General features: G+C 32.9%; 1 protein-coding gene across 1 annotated transcript in view; it reads right to left on the bottom strand.

Annotated features, from left to right (window-relative positions):
- The window catches only part of LOC142318259 (ribonuclease H1-like), a 42,815-nt gene extending 36,809 nt beyond the window's left edge, over positions 1-6,006 (bottom strand). The window contains exon 1 of the mRNA XM_075354824.1: positions 5,777-6,006. Within this exon, the coding sequence (XP_075210939.1) occupies positions 5,777-5,841 (65 nt within the window). The 5' untranslated portion in view covers positions 5,842-6,006. The remainder of the gene's footprint in view (positions 1-5,776) is intronic.
- Between the last annotated feature and the right edge of the window lie 6,211 nt (positions 6,007-12,217).

Raw genomic sequence — 12,217 nt, 5'->3', positions numbered from 1 at the left:
CGTTTTTTATATCTAGTGACAGCATCAGTGGAATTCTCCTGGTTCGCCAAGTGCCTCTTTTCACCTCGTCGGCCCATCCCGAAATTCGGCAGATAGCCTGCACGGTGGATCGCCCCCGCATAAACCCATACTGGTTAGGACTGATTCCGGCTCCCTCTTCTAGTTCTTTGATGATGCGGCCAGCCAGCATCTTTTCTACTAGCTTCCCCATCATGTTAAGGAGGCTCAGGGGTCTATAGGTTATATCTTCCTCCGAAGAGGTGCCTTTAGGTAGGAATACCACTCTGGCCTCCTTCCAGCAGTCGGGGAAGTCTCCGTTCTCCGTGCCGTGGCTGGCAATCTCGAGCATCTCCCAGGAAGCCTTCTGAACCAGCCCCTTGATCACTGCCGCGGGAATCTTGTCCGGGCCAGGGCTCTTTTTCGTTGCCAAGCTCATCGCCGCAAGTTGTAGCTCTTCCATGATGAATCTTCTATTGTCGCAAGGTGTGGATCTCACGATATCAGGCACTGTATGCGGGAACAACCTGGCTACCTCCCTTGCAACACTGGTCTTATTGAGGATAGGCATACGTCTCCCGAACTTTTTGGTCACAATACGATATGCCTGGCTCCAGGGATTGCTGTCAAGCTCTTCGCAGAGCCTGATCCAGCAATCCTTTTTACGTCTCTTAATAGCCTTATTGAGCGTTCTTCTTGCCTCGAGGTATCTATTGGCTATTTCCTGGTACCCTTCTCTGTTATTTCTAAGAATACGTTGTTTTCTTCTCCTAAGCGACTGGAGCTCTTGTCTCATTGCTTCAATTTCAGCAGTCCACCAATATACGGAGCGCCTCCTTGTATTGTTAGCTGCCATTCTGTCCATTTCCTGCTTTATTATATTAGATAAAGCCTCTGGTGATTGTTGATGTCTATCAGACAGTCTACTTGCAGTCCTGTTGACGATTTGCTCTATTTATACTGATGAGAATCTCGGTGGGGGGGAGGGCAAGTCATGCCTGAAATCTACGTCTTTCAGATCCAAGATAGAGGCGCGGTGATCGCTCGCTATATCTTCTGAGAGAACCATCCACTGGTACTGATTCCTCCTCCACCTACAGTCCAGGATGGTGAGGTCAAGCACCGACCGATGACCTCTCGCTACGTACGTGGGCGTGTCGTCATTAATGCAGATGCAGCCGGCAGTTTCCAGGAGATCGGCAAGGATCTGTCCCCTCCTGTTGGTGTGTCGACTGCCAGCCGCCACCATTTTGCTGTTAAGATCACCCAGCATTACGATCCTCTTGGTTGAATTGGTAATCACACCTTGTAAAGTGTCGATGAAGTTAGTAAAGTCCGCGATCGCAATGTTGGGCGAAATGTACACACCCACGAATAGAGTTGTTTCGGTCTCAACAGACAACACGCCACTACCTCTAAACTTGAAATTCCATTGTGTACTATGACTTACGTCCATAATGGCAACATCTCCCGACATATCAACAGTCCATCCAAGTTTGGCAGCTTCATATTTATTGGGTTCGGTGACCACAAGGAGGTCTACGTTCTTGTCTGCAACAACACGACTAATTAAGTCGTGAGCGAGAATACTCCTATTGGCATTCGCCTACATAGTCCTAATCATGCAATTTTTTCTTACATTGCCATGCTCCAGTCCTGTGTTCACCGCTCTTACAATCGAGGCATTGCTTAGGTTCAAGACAATCCGCTATCTTGTGACCTCTGCTACCGCAGTTGAAGCACAAATCGAGCCTATCTGGGCCCTTACATTCGTGCCTTCTATGGCCCGTGCCCCAACAACGGTAGCACCTGTCTTCATCTTCCCGGATGTACGCTCGGCAACTAATCCATCCGATTCTTATTCTTTCCTCGACCAGTTTGCATGCCGCTCTGTAAGAGGTCATGACCGTAATATTTTGTGTCTCGCCAAAACCTTTCCTCATGGATGTTATCTTGACTTCCTCGCTAGAACCCACGCGATTTATAATGGCGGCCATAACCTCTTGCTCTGTTGTGTCATGCTCGACATCTCGGATGTGTACAACAGTTCTCCTTCCAGCTCTGCTTTTTATATCAACGTGAAGGTCGGCAGCCTTGTCCCTCAGGATAGATGTAAATTGTTCCGCTTTCTCTGCACGTTATCCTAACGTGGAGCTCCTCGTTACGGCCCTTTCGCAATGAGATGACGTTATTTGCCTCCTCACTGGTGACAGCATCCTTCATGGATCGGAGGAGCTCCGCGTACGTTTTTCCTTCTGCCTTAACAATCACTGTTCGGCTTTGCTCCACGCCGGTGGAGTAGCCTTCTTTATCGGGATTTGATTATTACCGATGTGCCTGGTCCCACCATCCCCTTGGAGAGTTAACACATATACAGGTGTTTCCCTTGCTCTGAAGATATAGGATATGATCTTCTTGGCAAAATTTCCCATACTGCCCGAAGGCACGCTGAATTTGGTGACTGTATAGCTATCTTTTTGAACGCCTTCAATAAACAAGAAAGGGTTTCCTTTTCCGGGGCTCCCGAGTCATAATGTATCTTAAATTTCTTCTTCTTTTCTTCAACGGTTTGGTCTCCTATTAGAGTTATTTCGTCTTTTATGATGTCACCAGCTGCGAGTTTGTTACCCATATCCTGCTCACCTACTCTCCTTAAATCTCTAAGAGTACAAGTGTCTTTGACTTCAGGTGGAAGGTCAGTAACCAACTTTAGCTTGCCCCTAAGTGAGTTAGGCCACCTTTTAGGGAGGAGCTCAATGAGTTCTTCATCACTCAAATCGCTGGTCAAAATATACTCCATGTAATTGTCACCCGCAATAGGGTCCGTTTGGGTAGCTTGGGAAGTCTTTGTGTCTGGAGAGGACAGCTCGGAAAGCGCATTCAGTCCCTCGTATACTCGCCTGAGATCCTGTTCATGGGTCGCAATGTACTTATTCAAACCTGGGCCTAAATGCTGTTTCAACGATATCAGTATCAGATCCAATTGGTATGCTAGACTGCTCACTGTATCGGGTGCCTCTTCTTCCTCCTCGGAAGATCCTTGACGGAGCCTCTTCTTCCCTTTTAGATCGGTTTTCTTGACCGTCGCCGATTTTGTCATGCTGCTGCTTCTTTGGGCGGATGTCCCATCCATAGGGAGTGAACCCCGTCTTCGCATGATATAGTACTGTACTCAGGGGGCCGTCCCAAGTTCTACGAATACCCACTCGGGAGAGGGGCTCCAAAAAAATTGGGGGGGTTGAGGGGGATAAGAAAAATGTATGTGACCAAAAATGGGTTCAAAAAATTTGGGTGTGGGTCGTGGGGGTAGGGCCATCTGTGTCCAATCCATTTACCAATAAATTTTTCATACTAGTAAAATTTTAAGAGTAATGATCATATATGGTCCTTTTAGAAGAGATCACTAGGCTGATCCTTTTATAAGAGTTAAATTATTCTTTTTGAGGTCCCTATATGACTCAAATTATAATCTGAACTTAACTTTAAAAAAGACAAAAGTATGATCTGAATGTAACAGCTTTTAGATATCTACAAACAAAATCAGATTACTCAGAAATCCTGAGGAAACCATAATATCAAGGACATCTTTTTCAGTCTAGCATCATTAAATGTTGGTTTATTTCTGGCATTTAGAAATATTGCAATGAAGAAAATTATGGAACAATGTTTAATCTGTGCTGTTAGTGTGTTTTTAATATGTTGGTTTTTTCCAGTTTAGTAAGTAATGAAATTTCATACTGTTAAAGAGTGCTGATATGTTGAATTTTGTATACTATTTGTGAAAATTGCATGCTGTGGTTAATGTCTGTAATGTGTGTTATTTCAGTGTGGTGTTTTGAGAAAACTGATTCAAGTAAATGTAAAATAATACCTTACTAAATATGAGTTTTTTTTAACTTTTTCAATGTTCTTGAATTTTTTGTTTGTTTTTTATTCTTTTTAACCTATGCCAATGTTGTATTGCATTAAACTCTTCAATTTCAATAGAAAACTACACTGAGCAAACTGGATGCATACTCACTCAAAATTGTAAAGAACACATACAGCCACTAGATATAATAGAAGAAACTTTAGTGAATAACCTTAATGAATTAGAACTCAGAATGGGAAGTTTTCCCATTTAAATCCTCAATAGTGAAAATAATATTTACTGCACTCCTATAAAGCAAATTAAATTGGAGAACCAGCAGGGTATTTTTATTGTTTCCTAGACAGAAAAGTTTTACAAATCCTTAAGTGTTTTGGTGATTTCTTCATCATTTTTTTGTTTTTAAAACACAGGAAAGCTTAATGGAGAATTACATACTAAATTGAGAGTAACTTAAAATACTTCTCCATGACATTAACATGCTTATTAACCTGGAAGATCCTTTGACAGAAATAATATCACCTTATGGGCAGGATTGAGGAGGAAATCTTGTTCAGGGCCATTCCCCTTAAAGCACATTTTCTTGATATACAGAAATCATTTAATAACATCTCCTATAAGTCTACCTTCTGTGCAGGATAAGACTTTAATACTACCACTGTGATGGTTGAAGTTTAGACTAATTTGCAGGACTGTCCTGGTAGATCAGTTTGGGGAGTTTTCAAAAATAGTTTCAGTGATATTTGAACACTATAATTATGTTCCCCTATATTATATAACTATTATGGAACCTTATTGTGAATTGTCAAAATTAGCACCAAATATTTGCTCAGATTAACTTTAAAGATTACAAAAATAGAAATTAAAAATTTTAATTTCAAACTGGAAGTATTGATCAAGAATCAAAAATGCTTTAAAATAATACGAGACAATAACAAAACTTGTTGTTATTAACTATTTTGTACACCATCGAGAGCAGAAATCTGCACAAATTTTTTACTAGCTGTACCTGATAAAAACATGTAGTATTGTCATATAGAATTGTGCTAATATGAACTCTTCATTATTTTGATTTTGATCAGAAGAATATAATGGCTATTATATATATAATTAAAGAAAATACATTGTGTGTGTGTGTGTGTGTGTATATATATATATATGTGTGTGTGTGTGTGTGTGTGTGTGATTACATATTCTCATTTGAGTCTTACATTAACTTAACAGATATTAAATGACTTTCTTTCCCATTTTTACACACTATTTCATGTTATTAAACTTTTATAGATAAATAATTTGAAGTTCAGTAGTAACAATGATAAAAGATAATTATGATAATTTGTGTAACTATGCTATAAAATAATTATCATATCTTCTGTAATTACATAATCACTGGATAGGATGTCTTACATCAGATGAATTTATGGGAAAACTCAACATGTAAATAAACAACACTTCACTCTAACAGTTTAACTGGTTTACTTTAACTTACATTTTGGCATAGAATGCCTGGAATATTCATTAAAAATTTTACTCTTGAATTTGTGTATTATATGGCAGCCAACAATATTAAAACTATTTGATCCTCTGACACAATTTTAAGAGGACTGTGTTTTATACTTTTGTGATGCTATTTTAATAAAATTAAATAATTTTAATATAACAATTCAATTTCTTAAATTGCAGCTACATTTTTAATTTTTTAATAAATGCATAATATTTGAATAAAAAAATAAAAGTTCATTATATTCTAATTAAAAACTACTAAATAAATATTTTTCCCCACGGAGGGGTATAGGTGGTATAGTTTTCTCACTTCTCCGCACAAATATACACACCCATTAAAGAATTTCTATTGATTTTTTAAAAATACATCTTTAATTTTAAAATTAAATAAACAAAGATTTTACTTACATCTTGACAAATAGTGGTGATGAAATGATTATCCAACTATAAATGTATTGCAGAAAAATGCTCATTCTTTTGTCATAATAACTGCAAAATATGTATAAATTACATTTATATATTATAAATATAATTTATAGAAATCATATACATGTAGAAAAAGATTACATGTAAAAAACATTTACTTGATGTGTGGACAGATGAATGGTAGAGCTAAATGATTATGTAAGACTCTTTTATCTACTTTGGAATGTTGCATATCAGTTAATTATTTCTTTATACAAATAGTACCTGATTTCTTATTCACTAAATAAAATGTTTCAATGCAACATATAATTTTTTAATAATACAAAAATTATTAAAAAATATTTAATTATTAATTTGGCTTTATTAATAAATAATAATAAAAATTGTTAGTAATGATAACATACAAGTATATATGTTTATATGTAATATATGTGAATTATATATATTATACTATGAATATATTATATGTGAATTTTCAAGTAATATACTTTTAATCTTGTAGTGATAAATTTATAAATATTTTTCAAAATAATATTGGTAAAACTAAACAATACATAACTCACAACTTATTGTAGTTATACTTCATGTACTTTTTATAGTGCATAAAGCACACTAAATACAATACTTTACGAAATATATCAGATTATTTTAAATAAATTTTATTAATATTACAATACACAAATTAACTTATAAGAATTATATTTTAGGTGAATTTATGTAAATCATATTTAATAGAAGTGTTTAAATAAATAACTTCTTAATTAGATTATAACAAAGCATACTTTCTACTCACAACAGGAATGACACATTGTTTGCTACTCCATGGATAAAAAAAACTGCTGCAGCATTTACTGTAAAGAATCAAAGGAAGCCATGGAAGAACTTTTATCAAAGATGAGTTATAAAATGTATGTATAAAAAAAATCAGTTATTGGTAATATTAATGTATGAAAGATAATAATTTTATAAAATAATAACACTGTATGAAGATTAACAAAAAAAAATTAATAAAGAATAAAATAACTATTTTGAAGGTAAAAAAATTAATCTGTTGATAAGTAATCTGCAGATTAATATTGTTTTTCTAATTTAATTTGAAATAAATTGGTTGGAAGAGCCCTTAGATTATTATGTAATTATTAAAAGTAAAAACTGAAGTACACTACGGTACTTAAAAAAGTATTACTCAAAGTATTACTCTGTGTAACATCAAAACAACTGCTTATATTTGATACAAAAGAAAACTGTATTTTTGTTCCTGTGGTGCTCCGCTCTGGGTAAAGCTAAATGGCTTACTTATTTCATAATGGTAGATCTTGATGGTAATCAATCTGGACGTAAAGCAGTTCCTTATTCAAAAATCCAGAAGGGATTATATTGAGATCAAACATCGTAGGATTTGATAAGTTTAAGGCATTACAGTAGAATGATCTGCTTCAAGAAGACAGAATTGTAGAAAATATTACAGGAGGAAGACTCTTTTTGTATTTATAATTCTAGAAACTAACATTTCAGATGATGCATTAAAATATTTTGTCTTCAGTAACTAGCAAATGCACCTTCTCCCAAAAATCTTGTCAGGTTGTCAATGGTATCCTAGCAGGTGTAGAAGATGACTGGTGAATGAGTTGAGGTGTAATGCCGCAGTAATGGCAGTGGTGATTAAATCAAAAAAGGAAAAAGGGTAGTTTTTCATAAAGGATAAATGCATGGAAGTAATAACATATCAAAAATCTTTGATCACTAATGCAATCATCAGTAACAACATTTTTGCAAGGGGTTCTAACTGCAATTAACAGGTTCTTTAATTAGATTTTAAAAATACATTCTCTGGATCAAGAATGCTCAACTTAGTGTCTTCCTGATTAAATAAACTGTCAACCACATCTTCAGTCAAGACAAAATAAATGGTACCAGGTAGAACAAACTAGTCCCAAAGAGAATGTCAATTAAAAAGTTTTTATTTAAGTAAAACACTAACTGTCTAAAATCAATTGGTTTGCCATTAAAGTTAATCCTTGACATAAGGATGTGGTAACCAAATTATCTATAATTTTACAAAAATAAGTACCCTTTTGAACCCTTCCTCTTCTTAAGAGTATCAGATCCTTTTCAGGTAGAGTAGTACTGTTTATCCTAGGTACTTAATATCAGTTTTTTCAAACTATCAACTTTTCTAGACAGGTTTTGTTTTTTACAATTCTGTACAATTTTACTGTTAAAAATCTTGAGGGCTTAGCAGGAATTTTTAAAGATTTGCAAAAGAAATGTGTAAGAAAAAAGTAAAAGCTGCAAAACTAAGAACAATACTTTGGATGAAGACATTAGTGAAACTTACATTATCAGTAGTGTTAAGTTAGTTATTGAATACAGTTTAGTCACAATCCTTTTTGTGTATGCTCCCCAGGTAGGAAATGAAGGAAAAGTAAATGAAAAATTCTAGAGGAATCTGGATTTAGTGTTGATGAAAGTCCAGGGAAACAAAAGGATAATTGTTGGAGGTTTTTTGAATAGGCATGAAGGAAAAAAAAGCGCTAGAAGAAAGAAAAGTATGTGGAAGCTAAAGCATTGGTTCAATGAATGAAAAGGGTGATAAGGTAATAAACCATGAATGGCTTTTGATTTAACAATAGTTAACATCTATTATAAAAAAGAAGAAAATCAACTTGTAATTCTTAAACAATGTGAAGAATTGCAGGGTTATAAAAGTGTAAGTGTAGCAACACACGTAGACCACTGGTATTAAATTACAATATAAAAAATAAAAAAAAGATAATACATCAAAGATATAGAGGCAGAGAATAAAATTTGGGAATTAAGGAGACTAGAAACTGAAAGAAACTATAAATAAATTAAATGAAAGAGTGTTAAAAGAAAACAAATGATGAAAATGTGTGCTAAAAATTTGGATGATAAATAGTATCATTGTGAGGAATATTGGAGAATAGGCATTAAGGCAAACATAAGACAGGAACAAGGAACAAAGTAACAAGGTGCCGCACACCCAGCGTTGCGCAGTGGCTCGTCCCAAAATCCTTTTCCCGCCATGATGTTAAATTCGTTTATGCGGTTGGCGCACAAACAGAAGCAACACATCAATGTGATTAAAGGCAGAATTATCAAAAATAAACAAACTTTTGAAACATAAAAGAATAAAATTTATTGACGTATATGAAAATTGGCGTCGAAACGTGGATTTTTACTCTAATATTTATAAATAGGAAGTGCCGTACTCACGTGTGCGTGTACACGCACTTCCAAATAAATATGGAGTGTAGGTTTTTTTGTTTATTTTATATAAAATTTAATTGACTTTATGTGGAGTCGAGAATTATGATCTGATTGATTAATTTCGTTTATTTCTTAACAATATAATAATTTCTAATAATTTTTCTTAATAAACAATTTACCTTGAATTAATTATTAATGTACTATTAGATACAGAGCGGTTCAGAAAATAATTAACTTTAATTATTTTAATTCAAAATGAAAATATAATGGAAACATTTTATATGAAATAAAAAAAAAAAAAATATTTTTCATTAACATAAAAACTAAAACCGACCCTTTTGCAAGTATAAAGAAAAATAAAAAATGTTAACAAAGAGGACAAAACCGACTAGAGTTCGAAAGAATTCGAAAGTATCCAAAATAATACAACTACATGTCTTATTGCCAATTTTTTTTTGCATTTAAATATCAATATTTTTTCCTTGACATAAAATTATTCATAATATCCAAGTAACTTATTTTACAATATTCTTAATAATTCATACGGAGTTTCAATGCGTAAAAGTTTTAACTTATAAACAGCCGAATGAGTCGTATTTGTCCCTTTATAACACACACCCATTAATAGAAAATTTTTCATATATATTTCACAAATTTCGTAACTTTATTATTTCAGTAGATACATGTGTATACGAAAGGATTTACCAAACATGTATTAGAAAAATCAATCTAACTTTATATTGAAGCCTGGGGGGACAATTCATCTATGCAAACATTTAATTTGTATAAATCATATAATTTTTTAGAGTAATTAATTTTATAACTAAAAATTTAATAATAATTGAAGATGAAGTCAATAAGTTCAGAGAAAATTTCATTCCATTGATCGATTAGCCAGTAACATATTCTTTTCATTTTTCCCATACAGGCATTTGAATTCGAAATTTAATCATATTTATTTCATCAAAATTTAAATTCAGATAAAAAACACACTTTTGAACTTCCCATGCTCAATTTTTATATTATCACGTGATTTTCCGCATTTTTGTAGCCACACACTTTGTAATGCTTCATTCTCCGGGAACGGAAAATATTTCACGTTCTTTTTCGCTGGTGAATCAGTTCTGCTCAAACAATTGGGGAAATAACACGACGGCATATTTACATTTGTATTAGAATAAATTTGTATAAAAAAACACTGTTTAAAAGCGAGTAGTTATAAAATCGAGAAAATTCAGAGACAAACTATCCGTGTAAAAGCTAAAACAGAATTGTGTCTTCAGAGAGAAAATTCTTTTCTGCTTTGTCCAGGTAAAAAAATGAGTCAGAGTTGTAAAACAAACGGATTCAGATATCAAACCTAAATGCAGAACAATTGTTCTCTTTATTGCACGCGGTTTAAAATGGTTTACCTAGAAAATCCCTTGCATTACATTTGACTCATTAGAAAAATATGTTTATTGAATATAAAATTACTTTTCACTAAACAACAACTTTTTATTTTATTTTTATTTCAGTATTATAAAGTAATATTCATTTTGGTAACCGTAAAAAAATAAGTAATATCTCATTTTTCCGTGTAAATTAGATTATTAAAAGCAATTTCTTTCTAAAATTGTTTTGTGATAATATTTTTAATTAAACTAAAAAATCAACAATTCCGAAGATTGACCAAAATAAATAATATCAGATCTTTAGTTATAAAATTTTGAAATAAGTTATCTCCCATTTAGTTGATTTTCCATTTTAACAGCATTAAATAGTTTCACATAATAAATGGAAAATAATATTAGTAAAAAAAAATATTTTATGAGCATAAAAAAAAAATTATCGGTGGTTCGATACCGAACCCCACGAATAGCAAAAGGAGTCGTTATCATAGAGCCACACACGCCACACGAAGACTTTGTCTCAGTTGCACTTCGTAAGATGTGTCCCCTGTTTGTTTGTTTAGGTTTTCACTCATTATTTTGAATTTTATTTTAATTAACAATCAATTTCAATACTATTAAGAATCAATAGACTTGTATAAAATATTTACTTTTATTAAGGATTATTAAACAAAATGTTTTTATTATTTTTAATAAATATTACAACTTTATCAGTACCAAATAATACTAATTCATATAGAAAGTGAATAATCATTCACAAATATTCGATTGTTAGCTCGTTTAATCATTATCATGTATTTAAAATTTTTGTACAACTAAGACCTTTTGTCCCAAAATCCCTTACTTATATGTTCAAATAACCCGGTAGAAAATGAGATTTTGGGACGACCGTATACGCATGCGCGCCGAATACTGTGTGCAATGCTACACCATGTTACTTTCATCATGAGAGGAACCATCAGCTAAAAAGAATCATGGAGGTGAAACAAAACAGTCTGAAAGGTAATAAAAGAATTGGTGAAAATGTAAGGTTTGGCTGGCAGTCAGATAAATAAGGAGAAACATAAATTACACTGACAAACACAATGTTAGTCCATGAAAGGATTATTCTAGTTCTAATTCAGTTTTTTAGGCTGAATTAAAAATTTTATGCTATTAGTAGTTTTTATATCATGTAAAGTTTCTCTATTGCAACAGTAATGATAATTATTTTAAGTAAAACAATATTTTAAATGATTTCAAACCAAAAAACTTCAAAATATAATCAAATTTTTTGAACTTGTAATAGTTTTTTATTGGGCTATTTTACATCAGTTTTCTCAGAATTAAATTCTCTACAAGTTTTGATAACAAATTCTGCATATTTATTAGTCATTTAACAAAGTTTTTGTGTTACAAATGTAAAAAAAAAGTGTTTTTAGACAACAGACTTTTACCTTTTACATAGAATATTATGAAAACTGCTGAAGATGGGGTTCTGGAACCTGTTTATTCAATTTTTCAAATCAAAAACCATAAGAAACCACCAAGTTTATCCCTTAATTTGGGTTCTTAGAATTTCAGTATGGTTTTATTTCACTCTTTGCCCAGACATTAGACCTAAATCTTTTGTTAACCATTAACTCGCTAACGGAGCATTTCTGGATCCATCTTTATATGAACCTTTTTCATTATTTTCATTAGTAAAATGAGCTCAGAAAGCACCGGTAAAATTACATGAATCATCCTCTATAGAATAAGGTATCTACCTTATTATAGATATACAACTTACTAGAATAAGGTAATATCTGTCATAATCACA

Source organism: Lycorma delicatula, chromosome 1 (genome assembly GCF_047948215.1).
Source record: "Lycorma delicatula isolate Av1 chromosome 1, ASM4794821v1, whole genome shotgun sequence".
Lineage (NCBI taxonomy): Eukaryota > Metazoa > Arthropoda > Insecta > Hemiptera > Fulgoridae > Lycorma > Lycorma delicatula.
The sequence above is the reverse complement of the archived record's forward strand: the minus strand, read 5'-3'. Positions and strand labels throughout refer to the sequence as shown.